This window comes from Crocodylus siamensis, chromosome 2, assembly GCF_052110815.1.
Source record: "Crocodylus siamensis isolate JL-2025a chromosome 2, ASM5211081v1, whole genome shotgun sequence".
NCBI lineage: Eukaryota > Metazoa > Chordata > Crocodylia > Crocodylidae > Crocodylus > Crocodylus siamensis.
The window spans coordinates 7,467,887-7,491,989 of NC_143396.1; the positions used below are offsets into that span (position 1 = coordinate 7,467,887).

The window sequence follows — 24,103 nt, forward strand, 5'->3', positions numbered from 1 at the left end:
TTAGGGTGGTATTCCTGCTGCCAAGCTCAAGATAACTCAAAACAGCTTTGCAGCCTTAAATCCATCTGAGGTCTAGTGGAAGGGCTGATATTTCACAGGGTTTTCAGGAAGTCTCCTAGCTTGAAATCGTCTGCTTTTCAGCCTCGCAGTGGAAAATATGAATTTTATTTTTTTTAAGCGAAGTAGCTGATTCCTTTCAGTTTCCGATGAATTCTGAACACTAGCAGATTCCTAACATCGATTTTGAAAACCGAGTGAGAGATTGACTTTCGCTATTTTTTCTAACCCGCCATTACATTTTTTTAACTAAAATTAATAGTAATAAAAAACCCAAACCAACCAACATGAAACGTTGCTTTTAGAATGTGCCAAAAAGAAGCCGTCAGCGCTTAAACTGTAGAAGCAAAATGTTGAACGTACCATAATGTCTGAAAGAGAGAGCAGAATTAAGCTGATTTTTATTTAGCTTTAAAGCACCCTACAAGCTTGGACACAAATGGATGAAAAGGGTGGGTAGTAAGGACAGCAGATCATCCTACTGTAAGAAGCTAGGTAAGTGAAAACGAGAACCATTTTAAGGCTGATTGCTTTGGGTAGGAAAACCTTGCCAACATCTCTTGGTTATGCTTTTTTTCCCCCCTTTCTTCTTCCCCTTGCCTGCCCCTCTTTTTTTTCTTTAAAATTGAAATATAATTTCTGTCTGCCAGGGTGTAAACAGATCACCTTCACAGTAGATGAATTTGGAACAAGCAGAAGTAAAGTGCTTGGGCTGCTAGAAGGAACAAGCTCTGAAAAATATCTCAATTTGTTTTGTAGCTTTGTTCCCAAAAGCATTGAAGGAACATTACCATGTTTTCTCACATACAATACATCCCAACTAAAATGTGGCTTTTGGGCAGGCAGAATGGGGAGGAAAAAAATGATTTTCCAGGGTTATGGCAGTGCAGAGCAAGGACAGAGTCTAACCTTCATCTGACTCATCCTCCCTTTCCTGCTTAACTAAAAGTTGAAACCCGAGGTGCTGTTGAAGGTTTCCATGGGTGCATCTATGCTTTTAAAATGAGCCTAGAGAGTCTCCAGAGCTGGGAAATAGGAGGAGAGTACCCAGGAGCAGCTAGCAGACAGCCAAAATTACCTTGAGAGGTTTGCTTAATTAGTGGACAATCAAAACTATTAAAAAAAGGTGAAATGCTTGTTAACTCCTGTGCAGTAAAGAGCAATGAGTCATTAAGTCAATTGACTCCTTCAGCTGCCTGAATAGTAGTGCCATGGCTGCTGCAGTGTTGAGCAGAAATCTAAGCGGGGTGCTTCTATTTTGGGTAGAAAATAAGGTTCCTGACTGAAGAAATCCACCTCAATTTTAGTAGGGGAAAGATGTGTGAGATCTGCAAGTAAAATACAGAAGCTATTAATTGAATTTCCCTTTCTGTAGTTTGAACAGGGAAGCAGCGAGTCTGCTTAATTCTAGTCGTTCTTATTTTCTTGCGATTATAACTTTCCCGAATTTTCCACCTGGGCTGGACTCTTCCGTGCTTTCATGGGCAGAGTTCTTGTGTGTTAAGGTTTCAACAAAACCGGGTCGGGGAGGGGAGAAATGGAAGCATTCCTCTTGGTCGTCAGGATGTCTGGTGTGCTTCCATGATTTAGGGGTGACGGTATAGCAACGGATCCTGTAGTTAGAGACTTGCTTTTTTGGAGCGTCCATAAAAATATAACTCAGAAATAGCAGGGGGAAGGGAAGTGGCCCAAGATGTCATTTGCACATCCTCAGTTGAGCTTGCTTCTGAGGTCTCTGAGCAGCATCGTGGGTATGCTGATTGAGCTCCTAGGCTTTACAGAGTAAGGCTTACCTTAGCGTGGCAGTAAGCATGCCTGGGCTTAGCCGGTGTAGGGCTAGAGCTGCATTCAAGGCTTGCCCAGCAAGCAGCTGCAAAATGCTCTCACCCTAGAGGACGAGCTTAGAGCTAGAAAACCACACATTTTAGTTTCTGCTCTATTACTGAACAAGGAGCAATGGTCTTGAGTTGCAACAAGGGAAGTGTAGGTTAGGTATTGGGATGAACTTTCAGGAGGAGGGTAGTAAAGCACTGGAACAGGTTATGCAGGGAGGTTGTAGACTCTCCATTCTTGGAGGTTTTGAAGACCCAGGAAGACAAAGCCTTGGCTGGGATGATGGAGTTGGGGCTGGTCCTGCTTTGACCAGGGGGTTGGACTAGCCGTGGCCCCCTGAGGTCCCTGTCAGCCCTCCTTGTCTGACGTTCTCCTGCCTGGCAGTGATTCTGTCTGCTGCAGAACACTTCAGTGTTGAATAGTGTCATAGCCTTATCCCAGTTGCTTGTTTTTACTACTGCATCGCCTAAGGAGTGTAAGAGGATGGGGTCTTACTGTGCTTTATTCCCTTACGCAGAAGCATGATGACCACATGCTCCTGCTTTGCAGTACCCGTGCGTCAGACCATACCAGGGCAGGAGGTGCAGTGAAAGAGGCAGGGAGTTGGGTTCTCTTGGTCCTAAAGCATTGAACTGGGATGCAAACAATTGATGCCTGGCTCCGCCACAGACTTCCAGCGTTGACACGTGCCAGTATTTTGTCAGAAAGCTTCTACATGAGAGACCAGAGTTAAGATTGTGCTCCAATTAGGAGCCCTTTCATGACATTGCTTGCTAGCACACTTTAATTGAAGCGTGCATCAGTCTTCCACACCTGGATATTTATTGACTGGAGATGGTCGGTCTGCTAGATCTGCATGATTGGTTTCTGATGCACAGCACTAGGGTACTAGATTTGAAGTACTATTTTTAATTTTAAGAAAACTACACCCGCTCTGGGCTCTGCACAGCAATCTGAAAGCTCACATGGGGAGACAAAAGTGGATATAATTGGCATTTCTAAGCCAACTGCTGACTGCAGCCAATTAGCTGAGAAGTGACAATTTGTGACTGCTGTAGTAAGGCAGCACAGAATTAGAATGGGTATCAATTTTCATCTCTGTTGAACATCCGAGTTAAGCTGGATTTTTTTTTTTTTTTAATATATGTTTGCACAATATTTAATGGTGGCACCCTAAAGTTATGTGGCTTTAGCTAGTATTAAGGCAGGTGGGAAATAAGTTACTCCTCTCTTGCGTTGATCTCCCACGCTGGAGCCGCATGGCCCTCTCAGCTGTAGGTCCGGAAATGAAATTTTAACGGAAGTTTTATTTTTCCCTTTGTGCCCGGCAGGGAGTAAGTCTGGCTGTTTGAACCGCTTGTGTTTAGAGATTTTTGCGACTCAAGCTAGTTGTTTTTCCCCTCCCCAAAAAAAGATAAAGCTGTGCTGCAAATGGAGCAAGCAGTTGAAAATAAATGTGATTCAGAGGTTCAGATAAATAATGGCTAATTCCTTTAATATAAGCCAGATCTGAATAATCATTAGGTGGGTGCTTTGCAACCTCTTTCAACTCAAGTCCCCCTCCCTTCCTTGCTCCTTCCCCCCCCCCTTTGTGAAATGCCAGTTTTTTTTAGCTTTCACGTATTTTCTAGCTATGAAAAAGTAATAGAGTCATTCTTTATTTGGGGATTAGAGTAATTCTTTTTTGCAAGGAACTCAAAAAGATCACAACAAGGCATAATGTGTTTTGATGCTTTGGTTTATTTCTTGAAATCTGTGTGTTTATCTTGCGAGTCTCGTGTAGGTGTTTGCAAGCCTGCCAGGCCTAATATTGCACCAGCACCCCGCGGCACCTCCCAGGGGCTGCAGCACCCTGGCTGGCGGTCACTGCGTTGGATCAACAAGGCCTGGTCCCCAGGAGACTGCTTGCCATGACCTGCCCTTGCTGTGCCTCTGGGTACCAGACCAGCTGTGCAGCTTCTCATTGTAGTACTCAGACCTGTTGCCTTTTTCAGTGAGTTAACTAATTTCTATTCCCTGTGTGCAGATCCAGTGGCGTTGCAGCCACCCCTTGTGCTTGATCAGCACTCCCCATAATCCTCTGTGTAACTAACTTTGTTACACTCCCTGGGATCCAGTCTTAATCCTTCCCCCCCATGACACCCGTAAAACAACCCCAAAAACTTAGCGTGCTCAGGCTTACCATTGTTGAGGCCATTGCTTCTCCACATAGCTAGTTTTGTTTCTTTGTTTGCTTGTACGCTGTTGCCTGCCTGTATTCATCTAGTTTTTCTTCTTAGATTTAGATTGTAAGCTCTTTGGGCAAGGATGCACTTGTTCTGTTTGTACATATGCCCTACAGTCCAGCCTGCAGCTCCTAGGAGCTGTGGCAGTATAAATGAAGATACAAGTTGGTGGTCACATTATACCTGTGCTGTCTCTGGGCTTCTGGCCCCTGCTTCCACTGCTGGTTTTGCAGTTTATTTAATGATTACTCAGTGAATACAAAGTCTCAGAAGCAAGGACCAAAACCAAGGACTTACTCCCTTTTCTCTAGGTTACAGCGTCAGTATCCCTCTTGCTTCTTCTCTTTTTGGCCCTGGGACTCCTGCTATTGCCATCTCTCCGATGGCCTAGCTTCAACAAGAGTAGTGGGTACTGCTCCCAGACTAAACCAGCCAGCCCATAGTCCAATGCTTAGTAAGTGGAAGTTGTGGGTTTGAGTCCTTTTCAGCTTAAGGGTACCAAAACCCAGCTCTCCCCCTTCCTATATATATGTTATAACCATTAGGCACTTGTGCAAAAGGTGCATGGTATCACCACTGTCTTTCATCTCAAGTATCTGGGTGCTCAACACTGCTGTCAGGTCTGGATTAGGCATGTTCTGAGCGCACCTGCTGGATTGGACACATCAGACGACTTGCATGCACGAACGCCTCGTTTCCGAATCCCAGGATGTAGATGCCTAGACACTCGGCTTAGTCCAAATTGTAGTGCTCCTGCCGTACCAGAAGCCATGCAAACCACCTGATTTGGTTTCAGCTAGAAGACATGGGTTAGACAAGGTTACTTTCAGATTTAGACACCTAAATTCCACATTAGTCCTGTTTTAGGCACTTGAATTGCTCGGTGAGCTCCAGCTGAACCTCTTGGCTTGAGCAGCATACCCGGCTGATTTCCACATGGCGTGCCTTTCACAGGAGCATGAGGGATGAGTGGATCGACCTCGTGCACAAGAGAGTAGAAAGCCCTTCTCTACTGATTTAGCAGAGCTTTTGAGAGGCTGCAAGCCCCTCATTTTCAGGAAGACAGCAGTAAAAGCTAGGCGCACTTTCAACCTCTTACTATATCAGAGTATCATTCTCCCTCTCTTGTGTTGGACCCCCGCCAGCTCAACATTAGCTGAAGAGGAAGAACAGCGTTGCTTGATTTCAGCACCGGGCAGTGTAAGGCCGCGTTCAGATGAGCATGGTCGTGTGGTACGTGGACCCATTTGTGGTGCCACCCACAGCACATGCAGGCGGTCCCTACGCTGCTACCTTGCAGCATGGGAGGGTGCGCCTTAAAAAAGCAGGGCAGCGCACACGGCAGCAGTGCACACTGCTCAAAACTGGAGCCTGGCCAGCAGGAGCCATGCTCCAGCTACCGACCAGGCTCCCAGCTGCAGGGCCTCAGGTAAGGCTGCTCGCCTGAGCCTCCCCTACCCCACCTGGGGTAACGTGCCATGCACAATAGTGCGCATGGCACAAGCATTCCCCAGGGACAAGTAGCGGCAGCCCAAGGTGTGCCGCTGCCGCTTGTCCCTGGAAAACAAATGGCCACGCTCATCTGAACTCAACCTAAAAGGCCAAAAGCAACGCTCTTGATGTCTTTGGAGCAGCTCAAGGATACTTAAAACTGTTTGTTTTGGGCTGATAGGAGGATAGAAATGTAGGCACTTTCCATTCTGGCGCTGGCTTCATGTTACTGTTGTCTGTTCTCCAACGTCAAGTTGAATTCATGCCTCTAGCTTTAAAAAATAAAACAAAAAGGCTGACAAGAGGTGGTGGGGAGGAAATAAACTGCAGGATGTACATAAATGTCATATGCAGCTTATTTGGCCATTTGGATGCTTCCTGTAGTTTTAAAACACTCGGAGCTTCCGACTTTTCCGTCTTACGTGCTGCCTCTTTGCTTGTTTCTCGGTTTGGGCATTTGGCTGGTGGTTAAATGAAAAGCAGTGCAGGCTGAAGCTGCTGCTTGGACTTGGGTTTTCCTTTTTTTCCCCCTAAAACACTGTGTCGTCCTATCCGGTTATAGAGCGGGCAGCATGGAGCGCTCTCACAATTAACACGTGGGGTGGCAGTTCTAGAAGACAGGCTTTTTCTTTGCAAATTCAAATGGTTTCCTCCAGCATAAGAAACTCAAGCACGCTGTGTCCTGTCAGCGTGTGTGCTCCAGTTCAGTTATTCTGCTTGAATATGTTAACTCTTTCCATTTATAGATGCTTCTTTAAAAGGGCCTCTTGTGCAAAATACCATGGCTAGCCTCATTTGCTTTCATCCGGAATCGGAGCAGACTATGGGAAGGATGGCTCTCGAGATGCACAAAGACAGGCATTTGGCATGTTTGTTGTTACTGGAGGAGATAAAGTTGAAGAAAACAATAGGATTCCTGTGCTATGGATGAATGCGTAGGGCTCGAAACGCCAAAAAATGCGATACAGCCCATTAAAATTAAATTTGTTAAAAACTTCAGCATTACAGACCTCTTAAATATATTTGCATGCTAGGAAGTTCCAAAAGAATTATTAATGTGAGTAATTAATACATATTCCCTTCCCTATTGCCTGTAACATCAAACAGCGATTAGTTTGTAATGAGATAAAATATAATTTCTCTTCCAACGTATCCTGCATTAATTGTCTCACAATGATTTGTGGGTAATTGTATTCATCAAAAGTATAGAAGAGCATTACTTAAATGTTTCATATTCTGTTTCACTTAATTAGCAAATTACTCTGAGCATGGTTTTTCATGAAATTGTTAAATTTCATATTGCTTAGCTGAACTGCTGACTCCAGCACTTTTGATGAACGTATATAATATAACTTGCATTGCTCAAAATAAGAATGTAAGCAAATTAAACAAATACAGCCATGATAGCGTTTACAAAGTTCAGCTGAACTATTTGCAGTGTAAAAAAGTGAACTGATGGAGAAAAAACTGACCCAGTATTCACCAAAGGATATTCTGCTCAATTTATTCCCGTGCTCTCCTCTTTTGGTAAGCTAACCAAATTAAGTCAGCACCAAATTAAAGTACCACGCCACTTGGTTTGGTAAAATTGGTATCAGTCAAAAGCTATGAAAGACGCTGTGACAGCTAAACTTAAAAACAATTTGGAAGTTGGAAATGCAAACAGTAACTTAATTACAGAAGCATCTGTTGAGTTCAGAATCGCCTTTCCAGAGAGAGACTCTGTTGTCACGCCCTGATTTTCTTCATGTTCTCTTCAGATGCTCACTTAATCGTTTCAAAGCCACTTTTAATTTCTGTTCTGATTTTACTAGTAGGGGTAATTGCTCATCACTTTCAATCTTATGTTACCATATCCTGCTGTAATCAAATATTAAAACAAAGCTAAACTCTTCGGCACGTATTCGCAGTTCAGTAAATCAGACTTTTTGGCTTTCACCTGTGGGGCAGTCGGTCTTGTGAGATGCTGCAAATCATATGGTGGTTCAAAACACTACAGTAATAGAGTAAGAGCTGTGCAAATTCAAGGAAAATGCAAGGAGTGTGATCAGTTTGATATCTTTCTTTTTTTCTTATTGGAAGAACATCCTAGTTGGGGTGAGATTACAAAACCTTTTAGGCACAAAGTCCCCTTCCTCTGCTCTGGGCAGAAAAAAGCAGGCACTGCCTGAGCTAAATACCAGGCCGAACAAATACTTTTGTTAACCTTATTATGCTAATCAAAACTGATCTTTTAAAAAAAAGAAGAGTGGGCAGAAAACTTGTAGAGCAAAAACAAGTCATTAGGAATATTTGCACATAGAAAATACTGTGGGCATGCATGCTTGCTTTCAACTATCTGTACTGCATGTAAACGCCGATGCTAACTCTGTAATACTGAAGTTGTGCAGGGAATTTTCTGGTTTCATTGCTTTTAGTGATTTGATGGCACAAAGGTATTTTCTAGGCATACAGGGTGCCAAGTAGTTTTGTGAAGGACCTTTCTTATACCTAGGGTGACCATATGTCCTGGTTGGGCTGGGACCGTCCTGGATCTGAGAGGCCGATCAGTAAAAATGAAAGTGAGTGGCATGGAATAGGAAGCCCTAGCAGACAGCAAAATTGCCCTAATAGGTTACCTTGATTTGTGGAATGACCATTAAAAAGGGGAGATGGTTGTTAACACAAATGCAGTAAAGAACAATGGGTCATTAAAGAGCCTGAATATTAATACCAGAGCTGCACCCCACTGTCCTGCCCCCACCCCTGCCTGCATCGGGGGTAAAGGCACTTGTGTCTTGGGTTTCACATTGTCCCATAAGGCCATCCTGCTTTTACAGGCCTGGCCATGGTTCCAGAGCTCAGGTTGAGTCCTGTTTTGTACTTTAAACATTGAATCATAGAAAGTGAGTGTTGGGAGCGTACCTCAGGAGGTCACATCTAGTCCAACCCCCTGCTCAAAGCAGGACCAGCCGCAACAAGTCATCCCGGCAAAGGCTTTGTCTCGCCCAGTCTTGAAAACCTCCAAGGATGGAGACTTCACAGCAGGAAACAGGGCTTCAACCCCTTGTGTATGAAAAATAAAATATCCCATCCCAAAGATTACAGCACTTAATGCTTCAGTACAGAAATAATTTTCCTAGGATGTAAAAGTAAATCTTTTAATTGATTTGGCTGAAAATTAATTGAAAACCCAGATCCTTTAAGGAATTTAGCATGTGTCAGACGTTTCTTTATCCTAAATGGCTTTAATAATGGCATAATGCAGACACTTCAAGACTTCCATAGAGTTAAAATTAATTAAACCATAGTCATAGACTGTATTTGAAGAAATTAGGTTTTAATTAAGTAAAGTTCTCGTCAGTTGATAAGTTTGGAGATTGGGTCAAGTCAACAGCACAAAGCATTTGCAACGTGAAGTGCGGAAACTATCCTGGGCTTTTTTTATTATTATTATTATTACTCTTTTATACTACACAACCCCTTTCTTTTCCTTATTAACTGGAAAGCTCAAACTCTTGGCTAGTGCTCTGAAACTAAGTGAAAAATGAGATGTAAAGAGCAAAAAAGAATTACGATGGTGCCTTGCCGAATCTTCCTCTTACATGCAGACGATACGCAAGCATACAAGATGCAGCTTTGAGAACTGTTCGGACAAACTACCAGTACAGCAAAAAGGATGCTATTGTCTACTCCAAAGATGTTTCCCGTTAAGAGCATTTAATTGTATTTGTAAACCTGGATCTTTGGCCTTCTGTTGTATTGGGTATGATTCAGTAGATATTTAAAGCAAACATAATGGGAGAAGGAAAGGGCAGAAAAGGTTGCGTGTACAAACGGCCAACGTGTTCAGAGGTGGGAGGGATTGTGAACTCCTTTTCTGAGCATTTGAAATGAGTGATACTGGCAAAAAGTGAAAACTTGATCTTGCCGTTACTGTATGTGTGGTTTAACAGGAAGATGGACACATGCCAGAAGCCCTGCAGCTGAAAGGCTTTTCTGTATAAACTGCAGGTTTCAGTTCAGTGTTGAAACAAGTTCAGAGTTTTTCACGAAAGAGTTAAATTCCTGGTCTGGTGCTGAGGTTGGTGGTCAGAGGAAATAGGAGGTACCTGGAAAGAACTTGTAACTCCTAATACAGTAGAAGTTGCCTTTCTGTTGGCGTGCTTTCCCAGTGCTTTGTTGTTTCTAACCAGTCTCTCTGTAATCTCTCCTTTGCCTCCCACCACTTCCCAGTTTCCTGTTCTCTTTTTCCCTCTGTGTTTTGTCCAAAAAAAATTGGGTTGTTTTCCACTTTTCTTTTCAGTTTGAGTGGAGTGCAGGAAAGTGAGTTAAGATGAATGCCATAGTTGTTTTTACAGTATCTATTATCTTCTGTATTTCATGCCTTTTTGCTGCTCTGGGCGTAAGTCACTTACTCGAAGATCTTAATGTGAAAGTATTTTTTGAATAAGGGCATGTGATTCTGTTTGCTTTTGGGACTTTCTGTTTTTATGGCACTTCGCTGAAGTAATACGTCTGCAGCAAGTTCAAGTATTCTGCTTTAGCTCTTTGCTTGCAGTTTTTCATAGTAATCGCAATTATTCTGGATTTTTTTCCCTCTCCAGAGATGGTTAGCATATCCTCTGCCTTATTTATGAAAATGATCTATTCCTGGAATAAAACCGGAGGAGGCAAAGTGTTTGTTTTGGTTAAAAAAAATGTTGGATGAATTACTCATACCTTAATCTGAGGTCATAGTCTGTTTTCTAGTCTCCAGAATAGTTCAGTACATGTTTGAAATGATCAAAAAAACATGATACAAACATGTTAATTGAGGAAAAGAAAGCAGTATATATTTGTAATTTTTTGATTCCAGCAACAGTGTGGAAGGATGGTTCCAAATATAAATTCACTGCCACTAAAGTAATGGGAAACTATTTTGTTTTTCTTTTGCAGATTGCTTTCTCACAGCACAGCAACTTTATGGACCTGGTACAGTTCTTTGTGACCTTTTTCAGGTATTTTTCATTTAAGGAGATTAAATAGTTGTACTCTAGCAAATAGAGAATTTTATGTTAACGTTTACATTTTTTTAATTTGGAAAGTAAATTAGAGAAATCAGCTGTACATTGGCGCTGATGTCTACCATTGCACCCGTGTGTGGGTTCGTGCATGTGTGCATGCACATGTATTTGTGCAAAGGCATGTTGGGTGTTTGTGTAATGAAAAAGTTGCCTTTTAGACCAGTTCTATGTGTATGCCACACCAGTAAAATATGACCAGAAAAACTGTGGGTGTTCAAATGTTGTCAGCTATAAGATGTAAGCTAAAATGCTGATCCTGGGACGTTAAGCATGGGCCTACTTGAAAAACCTGAACACTTTGGTTTAACCTTTTTAAGCATGTCTCTGTTCCAATTTAAGTGCATACATATCATATTTACTCAATTCCAAGATGAAGGTCCCTCTCCCCCCTCCCCTCCCCCCCTAATATATTGGGGAGAAAAAAGCACCTCATCTTGGAATCGAGTGCTAGGCAGTAGCGGGGCAAGCGGTTGTTCCAGCTCCAGCCCCGACTCAGTTGAGGCCAGAGCTGCAACGGCTTCCTGTTCCCGCATAGCCTCCACCCCCTGCCTCTCTTCAACCCTCCCCCCCAACAGCCAAAGGCCCCCTGTCTTCCCCCACTCTCCAGGCTGGATTAGAGCTGGGGCAAGGGTAAGTTGGGTAGGGTGATGCGGGGGGGTGAAGCCAAGCCTGTGGTGGGAGCAGAGATGGGGAAGGGGGTGGGAGGGCCTGAGGCTGAGGGGAAGAGACAGATGCCAGGGGGCAGGCAGCAGGAGGCAAGGTGTTAAGGGGGCAGGGGTCAAACTCCTTGACCCACCCCTACTACTTCCCCCTTACTGCTTGCCCCCTCGCTGCTTCCCCCACTATTAGCCCCTTTCCTGCCTGTCCCCTTGCCACTTCTTTCCCTGCTCCAGCAGCATGGGGAATTCTATTTTGAGATATTCCCCCCCCCCCCATTCTTGACGTGGAAAATTACACCTATTTATAAATTTTCCATGTACAGAGTCTAATTACTGGGGAGTGGTCTTAAATTCAGGGTTATCTTGGATTCAAGCAAACATGGTAATTCTCTCTAGGATCTAGGCACAATGGATCTCGATTGCTACCGAACTACTTTTCTCCCACAGTGAATTGGGCAGTTCTTCGTATTAAATACATTCATAACGCCTTAAGAGTGGAATCGGCAGAAGCAATTTGGAATATAATAAAGGTTTCCCCTTCCTCCTTCCATGTGTTCCTAACAAGAGTGATGTAAACTGACTTGTTGACTCTCTGTGGTGGGAAATATTAATAGTTCACAGCCATGATAATGGCATACTTTTACTTGCAAGGTCTCCAGGTGCTTTATGATTGCCAAGGCTCACAACTCCCTGAAAAGGTTAAGTATGTGTTATACCCATTTTACAAGCGAGTAAGCAGGCAACAGAGAGTGTCTTGTATGATTATTCAAACCAGCTTAGTGGCAAAATAGCTAGTAAAATAGCTCTGAAGGGGCATTTCTTGAAGATGTTTGGTATCAGATTTGCCACTATTTTTTTTCGCATTGTGGACTACATCTGAAATTCAGCGCCTGGCGGACTCTATGATCCATTTGCTGTCATTTACATTGACTGGGGGTAACTTCTTGGGCCTGTTGAAGTCAACTGGTGTTCTGCCCCTAAACTTGATGATAAGGCATCTATCCTATCTATATAACTGCAATTGCTTCTATAGAAAAATAATTCTCAGGAAAGATCTGGATCATTGGTTGTTTCTTAATGAACTTTAGTTCTTTAAGCTGTTTTGTACAACTCGTCTGCTGGCTTTCTGCAGAATACCAGTACCAGCCAGTGCTTAGCAGACCATCAGTGGTCTGCAGAGCAGAGTTCGGGATCTCCAGGCCAGATGATGTAGTAAAGTGGTCAGGGGTGTATTTGTTAGCCATGTTGGTCCGAGACAAAAAAGTGCAAACCTCTAGCACTCTTGGTTCAGAGATGATGCCTTTTATTAGACCAATTTAAAAAAAATTGCAAAAAAAAAGGTCTTTTTCTGCTTTTGGGCACACATAGTACAGTGGTGGTATTCTTCAGATGCTGTCATATAGTCACAGAAACAGTCTTTTAAAAAAAGTCTTTGAAAAAAGGCTCTTGGGTCTTTTAAACTCTTTGATCTCTTGGGTGTATTTTAACAGCTGATTCTTGTCCTTGCAATGGCAGGATATTGATAGTGCCCTTGTTCCCCCTGTTTTACCTGTGGCAAGTTAATGGGTGCTTTTGATTTACACCTGATAGTTGTGTGGGGGGGCTTTTCCCACAATTTGTAAGGACATTAGACAAACACTTGTCTAGGATGGAGTAGACAGGTGACCCTGCCTTCAGCACAGGGTTCAACTAGATGAAGTAGACATCTGGCTGGGGTCATCTCACCCCAGCACTCTTTCCTGCCCAGGCAGGGGGTCAGACTCGATGATTTTTTGAGGTCCCTTCTGACCCGAGCATATATGAATGTATGAAGTCCTTTTCACCTCTGCTTTTTTGTGCTTAAATACTGGCAAGAAATAGAATTAAAATAAAAAAGTAAAGGAGTTAGATGACTTGGAGGGGGGGGAGTTGCAGGAATATTTTTCTCTCTGTCTTCTGAAAACTGAACATATTGTAATGCTGTTGCATATCATCATAATTCACCGTGCCAAGGGAATAAGCACATCTGCATTCAAAACAGTGCTGTTTATAAATGTTTTTCAACCACCATTAAAAATTCTCTACTTCCAGCACGGAGGTGACTGCTGACCTCCTTGCACAACATTGTATTTTACAGTCATTGCAAGAAGCTAAATAACATGCTGTATTAAAATAGTAGGAGTCACATTGGCTGTTTGAAGATGAGCTACACCGAGGCCTGTTTGAGGTGCTAGGAGGGAACGCGAGTCACGGCTCCATGCTTAAGGCTGGGGCCAGGTTCCACTATAAATAAATGCTATTTTTAGGTCCTTGTTTGTTTCGCAAATTAGGATTGACCTGAAAACTTCAGCTCTGACTTTGCAGGGAAAAAAAAAATCTCTTTTTTGCCTTGAAGTCTGAAGAAATCAGTAAAACTTTTTCTTGCCTTTGAACTGCAAGTCATTTTTAGAAGTTGATTTAAAGCCGGCGGGGAAGCAGGATGGACAGACAGCAAACTTCAAGTTGCCATTCTTGTTTAGTACCTCTCCTTTGATTGCCACTGAAATTAGCCTTTTTTCTTTTAACCCTTCAGGATTTCTAGGGAGTTTATTTCTTCTTGAACATAATAGGCTGTATTCCTGCCATCACTTGAATATCATTTTACCTCAATCTGTATCTCATCCTATTGCCCCTTTGGTCTGCTACCAGTGGAAGCCAGGCTGTCTGTTTTGTGCACAGCTATTTTCATAGCTTTTTCTAGGTCCCTGAGTCACCCTCCTTTTTTGTTTGTTTGTTTGTTTGTCTGGGGGGGGATTGGTCCAATCCTGCCAACCTCTTCGTGGTCTGTGACAAGACACGAGGCCTGCTTTCTCCCCTGCCTTCTCTGTTGCTGGATAGGCTCATCATGGCAGGAATTGATGCTTGGCTCAGGGCCAAGAATACAGGAGCCCAGGCCTGGCTTGGCCCACTGGGTACTCCTACCGTACCAATCATAAATTCAGTTAATAATGTCAACAAAAAAAATCTGGGCTTTCAAATGCATCCTGCTTCCCATGTCTACCTTGCTTAGATTTCAAGCCCTTCAGAAAAGGGGCTTTCTCTTCTGCATGTTGTCAAGCATGTGTTGACTGCGTTCTGCAACCGCTGCCAAAAACTCGCTTTTAATTAAGCAATGTTATGAATTTTTTTTTCTGTGTTTTTTAGTTTCATCATTTTCATATGCCTGTTAGGAGGCCTGGCGTTAAAACTCTAGTGGGAATGTAACAAACTTTATTACTCTGTCTTTTAATATCTTTTGAAGTCTGTCCCAATAAGGCAGTGTTTCAAACGTTTGCTTAGTCTCTGCACTCAATCTTTAAGGGTAAGGTAACACATGTTTAACATCCACGCTGTGTTTTGTGGTATGTCAGTGTGTGCTCAGAGTCTCATAGCTCCCTGTCTGTGACTGCAGGACAAAGATGCATGGTAAGAAACAAAAATCCTTGGATGTTTCTGTGGTCCCTGGGATACAGGAGGACACTTACCTTGCAGAGCTTGGGTCTGCTCAGCTTATGTAAGAACATGGTGAACTCCAGAGTCATAAAGCTTCCTGAGCAACATCACATGTTGGTGGGGAGCTGGGAGGACAGTACAACATGAAATCCATGGAGGATGGTGTGAGCTAGTGCTCCCCAGTGGATGAACTCTGCTCAAGTCCCAGATTTAATTCCTTTTTTATTTAACCGCCACGGTCCTTCAATAGTTTATGGGGTCCGTGGTGCAGCGTGGCTGGGAACATAAAGTTCCCGTCGACATCGGTTGGAGTCAGGCTGTTCAGCACCTTTGAAAATCAGGTCCCAGTTTTCTGCTTAACATTACTTTATTATTCCATGCGGTCGCTTTTTATTTTAAGCTGCAGAAAATGTCAGCGGATAAAGGTTGAGTAAAATGGCTAAGTTACTGGGTCATTAATATTTCATTATAATTGGAACGGCAGGAGAAATGATATTCTAACCACTGTTAACCTTTGTAAAACTAAATGAATTGCAAGGAAACTGTCTTCCTCCCTTCTCCTTTTTCTCTTGGCATAAGTCATTTTAATTTCCACTACACATCTCTTGCTGCTTTTTTTGCCACAGACAAAGTTTGAGCTACTTGAGGCTTTTTTATGCACTGCATTTAAAGACATGTCTACATTTCTCCTCCCCCCCCCGCCCCAATCTATTCTCCTTGACTCCCACTTCCATAGTAAATTACTTTCTAACAGTATACAAAGGTGTTATAAAGAGCCTTCAGGCCCTTCTGGTCTTATACCAGCTCCTTTCTTGATCTTGTTTCTTCCTATCCCCTTACTTTCACAGAACCACAGACAAGGAGGGCTGGAAGGGATCTCAGGGGGTCACATCTAGTCCAACCTCCTGCTCAAAGCAGGACCAGCCCCAACTACAACACCCCAGCCAAGGCTTTGTCTAGCCCAGTTTTTAAAACCTCCGAAGATGGAGAGTCCACAACCTCTCTGGGTAACCTCTTCCAGTGCGTTCCTACCCTCCTAGTAAGAGGTTTTTTCCTGATATCTAGCATAAGCTTCCCTTGCTGCAGCTTGAGCCCATTGCTCCTTGTCCTGCCATCTGCCCCCACTGAGACCAGCCCAGCTCCATCCTCTTTGCAACCCCCCTGCAGGGAGGTGAAGGCTGCTATTCAGTCCCCCTCGGTCTTCTCTTCTCCAGACTCAGTCAGCCCATTTCCCTCAGCCTCTCCTCACAAGTCATGTCCTCCAGACCTCCAACCATTTTTGTTGCCCTCCACTGGACTCTCCCCAACTTGTCCACATCCTTTCTGCAGTGGGGGGCCCACAACTGGACACAGGACTCTAGATGTGGCCTCCCCAGTGCTGAATAGAGGGGAAGAATCACTGCCCTCCATCGACTGGCACTGCGCCTACCAGCGCAGCCCAGGGTGCCAGTAGCCTTCGTGGCACAAAGGACATGCTGCTGGCTCCTGTTCAGCTTCTTGTCCCCTGTCACCCCCAGGTCCTTTTCTGCAGAGCTGCTGCCCAGTCACTCAGTCCCTAGCCTGCACCAGTGCATGGGATTGCTCTGTCCTAAGTGCAGGACTTTGCACTTGTCCTTGTTGAACTTCATGAGATTCCTTTTAGTCCAGTCCTCCAAAATACCTATTGCACTCTGAATCCTCACCCTACCCTCCAGCCTATCTACTACTCCCCCCAGCTTGGTGTCACCTGCAAACTTGCTGAGGGTGCACTCTGCCATCTTCCGGGCCATTAATGAAAATATTGAACAAAACTGGCCTCTGGGGCACTCCACCTGAGACTGGCTGCCAAGTAGACGTTGAGCCACTTATTACAACTTTCTAAACCTGATGCTTGAACCAATTTTCTATCCACCGTACAGTCCATTCATCCAGCCCGTACTTCCTTAGAAGACTGTTGTTTCAAAAGCCTTGCTAGAATTAAGGTATTCCACGTCCTCTGGTCTCCCCACGCCCACAGAGCCAGTCACCTCATCACAGAAGGCAATCAGGTTGGTCAGGCATGACTTGCCCCTGGTGAATCCATGCTGACTGTTCCTAATCACCTTTTTTTCCTCCAGGTGCTTAAAAATGGATTTCTGGAGGAACTGCTCCATGATTTTTCCAGGGACTTAGATGAAGCTGTAAAGATGGACACTCTTTGCCCTTTTCCAGTTGTCTGGGACCTTTCTCAATTTACAAAGGTGATGGCCAGTGGCTCTGCGGTCACATCGGCCAACTTCGTCCACACCCTCAAGAGCATCTTCTTTTTCTCCCATTTTCTCTTGCCGTATTGGTCGGTCTTTTCACAGCTTGCTTGGCAAGTTGTGACATTGGTCCACATACATAAAATAAACCCCACTTTTTAGCTGCTAAGTGTTGTCTCCTTTTTAACATATTCCTCCATAAGACCACCGCTGATTGCTGGAAGATTTAATATCAGTTTTCCCCAGTCCTGGCATATCTTCTGCTTTTGTGAGCAGCCATTTTTTGTCATTTCACGCACTGAGAGATCAGAAGCAAAGAGAGCATTTTTATCTTTGTAAAGCTTCATATACATTTATATTGCTGTGTAAATGATGATCTACATATGATGTTGAATGTTTTGCTTTATGGGACTGACTGATTTGACTTTTCCAGGAATGAGCATTAGGGGGAGCTGTATGTATGCATAGGAATATGCTCTGCTTTAGTCATTTAGATCTCCTGGGGTCTTGCAGTAGGTGTTTTCTTTACTATTCTTTGCTTATTCAGCGACTTATTTCTCTAACACCCATCACTGTAATGTTTCTTTAATCCACTCTCAAATGCTGTTTCTGAGAAACAGCAGCATTTGGTCCATCTGGGCATTATTTGTAGCAGCATAAATACCGGCAGCAAGTCAGACTCCAAAAATATTGATTCAAAAAAGAGAAATGTTGCAGCCAAAGCTCCCTGGAACCAGTTCAAAAACTGATGTGAAAACAAACATCCTTCTTCCTCGCAGGATCAAATCTCTTCTGCCCAGTCACTGTCAAAACACATAGCAGCTATGTTTTGCTCCCTCCAGTTCATTGCTTCTCAGACTTTTTAGACTTAAGGCACCCTCATTGGATTTGAGACACCCCACCATAACTTTATATAATATGACAGTGCTTACCTCCTTGCAGAGGGGCTGGGTAGTTGGGGTGGGGCATCATCCAAGCAGGGGCAGTCCTGAGTCTGCATTTATCTGCTTATCTTCTCATGCCTCTTTTATGTCCTCACACCTTTCCATACCTTTCAGAGGATCTGGCAGCCCCCCCAGGCTGCCGTGACTCCCAACTGAGAATCTCTGCTTTAGTTCTTTCCTCCTCCGAGTGCCCAAACCACCAAGGGTGCTGTTACAGGTTACCTTAAACCTTTTTAAATCTGTGGAATAATGGGTGTGTTAAAACTACAACAGTTTTAGAGCAGTCACAGGTTAGGCTTAACGCCACCTCTGACAGCTGTGACTTGGGGCTTAACAACAGCAACAGTATGGATCCCAGGGAAGCACGTGTCCCTGGACATTATTCTCTTGCCATGCTTAGTGCTAAGCAGCCCTTTCCCTTCCTCCCCCAGGCACGTGGGGGGCTGGGGAAGGAGCCATGCCGCCCTCCCACCTGCCATCACCATCACCACCATTTTTCTGACTGGGGGAGCCACCTGGATATGGAGAAAGGCAGAAAGGAGAGGGAGTGTGCACCTGGTCTCTGGTTCAGAGGCCTAGATATGCTCCCCTACGGGTCCTTAGACCTGGCAGCATGGTGCCATGTAGACTGGAGTCATGGCCACTGTGGGCAGGTGGGGGTGTTGGCTTGGGGCCAGTATTACCCCTCTGGGCAGTCGAGCTTGGGAAGGTCTTCATAGGCATTAGGACTGGAAGGGACCTTGGAAGATCGTCGAATCCAGCCCCCTGCCACAGGGGCAAGAGGTCAGCAGGAATCATAGGATCCCAGCAAGATAAGCATCCAAATGTCTCTTGAAGGCGTTCAGACTAGGTGCTTGAACTGCCTCCAGTGGCAGTCTATTCCAGACCTTGGGGACAGACCTTGGGGGCTCGAACAGCTTAAAACGATCGTGGAGGAGTTCGTGACTGTTCGACCTTGTCATCCTTTGGGGCACTCTGGTGAACAGACATTCCCCCAGATCCTGGTGGTCACCCCTGGCAAACTTATAGGCGGCCTCCAGATCACCCCTGAGCCTGCGCTTTTCCAGGCTGAAGAGCCTCATGTCTCTCAGCCTGTCATCGTAAGGTCTCTTTTCCTGACCTCTGATCATGTGCGTGGCTCTCCTCTGGACTCTCTCAAGCTTCTCCACATCCTTTTTGAATTGCGGGGCGCAAAACTGGATGCAGTATTCCAGCTGCGGCCTCACCAAGGCAGAGTACAACAGGAGAATGATGTCCTTTGATTTTGTTGGGAAGCATCTATGGATGCAAGCCAGCGTTTTGGTCACTTTACTAGCCGCAGCATCACATTGCAGGCTCATGTTCATATTGTGGGCAATCACGACCCCCAGGTCCCTTTCATCCATAGTGCTAGCCAGTGTAGCACTGCCAAGCTTATAAGGGTGCGGAAGGTTTTTCTTCCCAAGGTGGAGAACCTTGCGTTTTTCGGTGTTAAATACCATCAGGTAATCAATCGTCTGCCCATTTGCTGAGCCTGTCCAGGTCAGCGTGGATCACCCTCCTGTCCTCAGGTGTGGATGCTTTACCCCGAAATTTGGTGTCGTCGGCAAACTTGGCCAGTCCGCTTTGTATACCAATGTCCGCATCATTAATGAAGATGTTGAATAGTATAGGTCCAAAGGGAGCCTTGAGGGGCCCCTGGCACGGCTGTACGAGCACTTATGGTGCTCTGGTGTGGTGCCAGAGGACTGGAAGAGGGGCCAACGTGGTTCCCACCTTCAAAAAGGGGAGGAAAGAGGACCCGGGAAACTATAGGCCAGTTAGTCTTACCTCGATCCTGGGCAAGCTTTTTGAGAGAACTATCCTGGCGCATGTCCACGAGGGGCCGGGGGGGAGATTATGTTCAGGGGCAACCAACACGGGTTCATCAGTGGTAGGTCCTGTCAGACCAACCTGGCGGCCTTCTGCGACCAGGTCACCAAATCCTTAGACGCAGGGGTAGCAGTGGACATCGTCTTCCTGGACTTTCGGAAGGCCTTCAACACTGTCTCTCACCCCGTTCTCATTAAGAAACTGGGGGCTGTGGTGTCGACACCCACACAGTCAGACGTGTCGCCAACTGGCTGGAGGGCCACACCCAGAGGGTGGTGGTGGATGGGTCATGTTAGACCTGGAGGCCCGTGGGCAGTGGGGTCCCCCAGGGCTCGGTCCTCGGGCCCGCACTGTTCAACATCTTCATCAGCGACTTGGACGAGGGGGTAAAAAGCACCTGTTCATATCTGCTGATGACACTAAGATGTGGGGGGACGTGGGCACGCTAGAAGGGAGGAATAGGCTACAGTCGGACCTAGACAGGTTACAGGGGTGGGTGGACGAGAACAGGATGGCATTCAACACTGACAAGTGCAAGGTGCTGCACCTGGGGAGGAAGAACTGGCACCATACCTGCAAGCCGGGAACTCCCTTCTCGTCAGGGCAGAGGCAAAAAGGGATCTTGGAGTCGTCATTGATGCCAAGATGAACATGGGCCGGCAGTGTGGGGACGCGGTCAGGAAGGCCAACCGCACCTTGTCGTGCATCCACAGATGCATCTCGAGCAGGTCCAAGGAGGCGATCCTCCCCCTCTGTGCGGCACGGTTCAGGCCGCAGCTGGAGGACTGCATCCAGATCTGGGCGCTGCACTTCAGGAGGGATGTGGACAGCATGGAGAGGGTCCAGAGGAGGCCACTGGCATGGTCAGGGGTCAGCAGGGCAGGCCCTACGAGGAGAAGCGACGGGACCTGAACCTGTTCAGCCTCCATAAGAGAAGGCTGAGGGGGATCTAGTGGCCTGTTACAAACTAGTCGGGGGGATCAGGAGGCATTGGGGGAGTCCCTGTTCCCCCGAGCACTGCCAGGAGTGACCAGGAATAAGGGTCACAAGCTGGCAGAGGGGAGATTCAGGCTAGATATCAGGAGGCGCGACTTCACGGTCAGGGCGGCTAGGGTCTGGGACCAACTTCCAAGAGAAGTGGTGCATGCTCCTACCCTGGGGGTGTTTAAGAGGAGGCTGGATGAACACCTTGCTGGGGGCGTTTGACCCCAGTACTCTTTCCTGCCATGGCAGGGGGTCGGACTCGATGATCTGCTCAGGTCCTTTCCAACCTGACCAACTATAAAACTATGACCCGACTGGTCACAGTGCACCACGATGATTGGTCGCAACCAAATATAATGTAACAGGGAAATGCAAGGTGCTGTTCACTAAGAAGAAAAACCAAATGCATAAATACTGAATCTGAGTACTGGTTCAGGAGTAGAACTGGTGAGCAGTATTTTGGGGTGTTACAATGGATGACAAAGTCATCATGGGTTGACAGCATGATACTGTCGCAAAACAAGCAAATGCACTTTGGGGCTGCCTTAACAGAAGCGTTGTATGAAAGGCAAAGCAAATGTACCTTGCTACTTGGTACTGGATAGTTCTCATCTGAAGCATTGTCTAGTTTTGGACACTGCATTATAAAAGAGAGAGAAACTGGAGGAAGGCCAGAGGCAAGCGATGAAGATGACAACAGGGTTGGAATACAAGCCATCGAAGGACAGGTTGAATGCATTAGAATGGGTCATTTGGAAGAAGGGAGGTTAAGGAAGGGGACAGGATACTAGTTTTCAAATATTTGAAAGGCTGCCATAAAGAAGATGAAGGAGGATTCTCCACCTTTGTCACCGAAGGCAGGGCACTTGGCAACAGATTTAAATTGCAGCAAAACAGATTTTGATCAAATCTCAGGAAGTGCTCCCTTCACTTAAGGTAAGTGAGAAAACAGCAAGCTGCCCAGGGGTGTTGTGGCATCTCTTTCATTGGGTGTTTTCCAGCAGAGGCTGGATGCTGGATGAGCATCTGTCTCAGATAGTATTGGAATAGCACATCCTGCACTTGTGTTAGGGGTTATAGTTGACCATCCCTGGCATCCCTTCCAGCCACAGGATCCTGTCAATACAAGCAGATGTTATTATCCAACAGGTTTAAAAAATAACATATCTCCAGCTATGGCCCTGTCTCCCTTTTCATATCTGAATTCAATGTAGTCACTGTCTCTGATTTGATTTCTGAGGCCTCTTTCTCCACTTTCATTCTAGATCCCCGTTTATCCGGCGTGCTCACCTTGCTCAGCACTGAAGCTTCTCTCCAAAGTCTCTAATGAAGCTTCTTCTAGGCCAGACTTCAAACCTGTTTTCCATCTTCCTTCTTGAGCTGTGTGCCACTGCTGCCAGAGCCACCTGTGCTCTTTTTGAAATCGTGCCCCTCCCTCTGCCTCATTTGTCACAATTCAGGTTCTCCCCTTTCACTTTTAATTGTTTCTCCATCATGTCATTCAAAGTATCTTCTGCTGGGCTCCGTCCTTGGTTTTCTTTTCATCTGGGCAGTGTCATTGCAAACAGGTGGGTGTCCAAGCTGTCTATTTATACCCTGTCCACATGAGAAGTTCTGTGCAATTTCCTGATGTCTCCTGGATGCCCTGACATCAGCTTCGCAACCTCACCAGTACAGACCTCTGTAATCTTTCCCTCCTCCTTCTGTTCTCCATCACCCTGAACAAACGCCATCTTCTCGGTCGCTCAGTCCTATAATTTGTATTGTCTTAGACACTAGATCCTTGCATCCAGTCTGTGTCCAAACCATTCAGATTCATGCTAAGACAAACAGCTCTTCTTCCCATCCGCACAGCTGAAACATTCTTCAGTGCCACCTTCCTGCTATTGCTGTGCACGCACACATGGACGGGCACACCCAGCTCTGCCACCTTAGAAATGGAGAAGAGGAATAGTTGGCATGCAATAGCTTGCCCTAACTAGTCCAGCTGCTACAACGTCTTCTCCTCTGCCCTGATGCATGCGTTCTTGAATCCGCCTTACATCCGTCACCTGCAAAGCTTGCTGTCCCTCTTTGTGAGATTTACCAGCATCTCATCTGATTGAACCGCGTTGCTTCATTTCCTTAAATAAGGGTAAGCTGCTCCCTGCCAACTGTTACTCTTTTCCATTCCTAAGGTGGCAGAGCCATGTGTGCATGCACAGGTGCATGCTTGGACAAATGAGTTCAGGCATTGCCTAACAGTAGGATAATTTGAGAGTGGCTTTTGTAGATGTTTAGGTAGCAGCAATATTTTCCCAACTAGATAGGTGGGGAAGAATACTAACCAAGGTCTGGAAGTAGGACAAGAGGAACGCTGGCACAATAGGGCCTGCAGGACCCTGAATCGGCCTTGCCTCCGCTCCAAACGTGCCCCCAAGGCTGGCAGTGAGATGATAGGCTTTCTTCTGCTTGCTTCCAATATGGGTTGCCACGGGAGCTGCTCACATCTGAGCATTTCGTCTATGAGGATCAGAAGGAAGGGCTGAACTCTCAGATAACAGATGACTGGCTCTACTCTGGCTTGTATCTCCGTAACATCCAGCTCTCCTGCGGAAGTGTTTGCAACCTTAGCTGACAAACCTTTCCGACCTCAGCTGCGTAATTCATTGTTTGGGTGGTGGCTTCATAGATCTAAGAAGAAAAATGGTATTTTTACCCCTCAGAAAATCAGCAGAAAAACCCTGTTGTCAACTTGGTTCTTATAGTCAATCTCATGGCATTTCTTTTCCCTTGCAGTTCTTAGGCCTACCTGATGATAAGACTTCCATTTAAAAAAAAAAATAGTGGAGCTTCCCAATTGCAGAGAACACCTGGCAAGTTTGAACTTGTAGCTCTAAAATCAGTTGACAAGTACCATGGGGTTTGGGGGTTTTTTTTGGTGTATACAATGCATTTCCTCCCAAAAGAGGTCTAAAATTAAAGTCACCTTTTACACCAAAGCTACATCATGGAAAAGAAGTTGAAATCATTATCAAAATGCCTAGAAATCTGTCAGATTTTTGTCTCATTTCCCCATGCACCCACAGGTCTTTCATTTGGGGGCAGAACCGATGTGGCTTATACATAACTGTGCCTTCTTCATTGGAAAGTATGGTAAAAACTTTTTGGGTGGGATCTAGCTCAGTCATGCGACTTAGAATTGGCTGTTTTGACATATCAGACCTACAGAAGGGGACAAGAAAGATTGGGTGGGGGAAAGCACAGGAAGAATTGGTAGCAGTAACTGCCTGAAGAAGGTTATGTCTGTTGGGGTAACCAGCTGCCAGTCCATCCCAGATTGAGAAACTGCCCTTCTTGGGA

The 24,103-nt window shown here is 45.4% G+C and overlaps 1 protein-coding gene across 1 annotated transcript in view; it reads left to right on the plus strand.

Moving 5' to 3' along the window:
• Positions 1-24,103, plus strand: part of ATRN (attractin) — a 251,188-nt gene that overhangs the window by 171,320 nt on the left and 55,765 nt on the right. Inside the window, exon 25 of the mRNA XM_090035106.1 lies at positions 10,524-10,585. Within this exon, the coding sequence (XP_089891232.1) occupies positions 10,524-10,585 (62 nt within the window). The remainder of the gene's footprint in view (positions 1-10,523; positions 10,586-24,103) is intronic.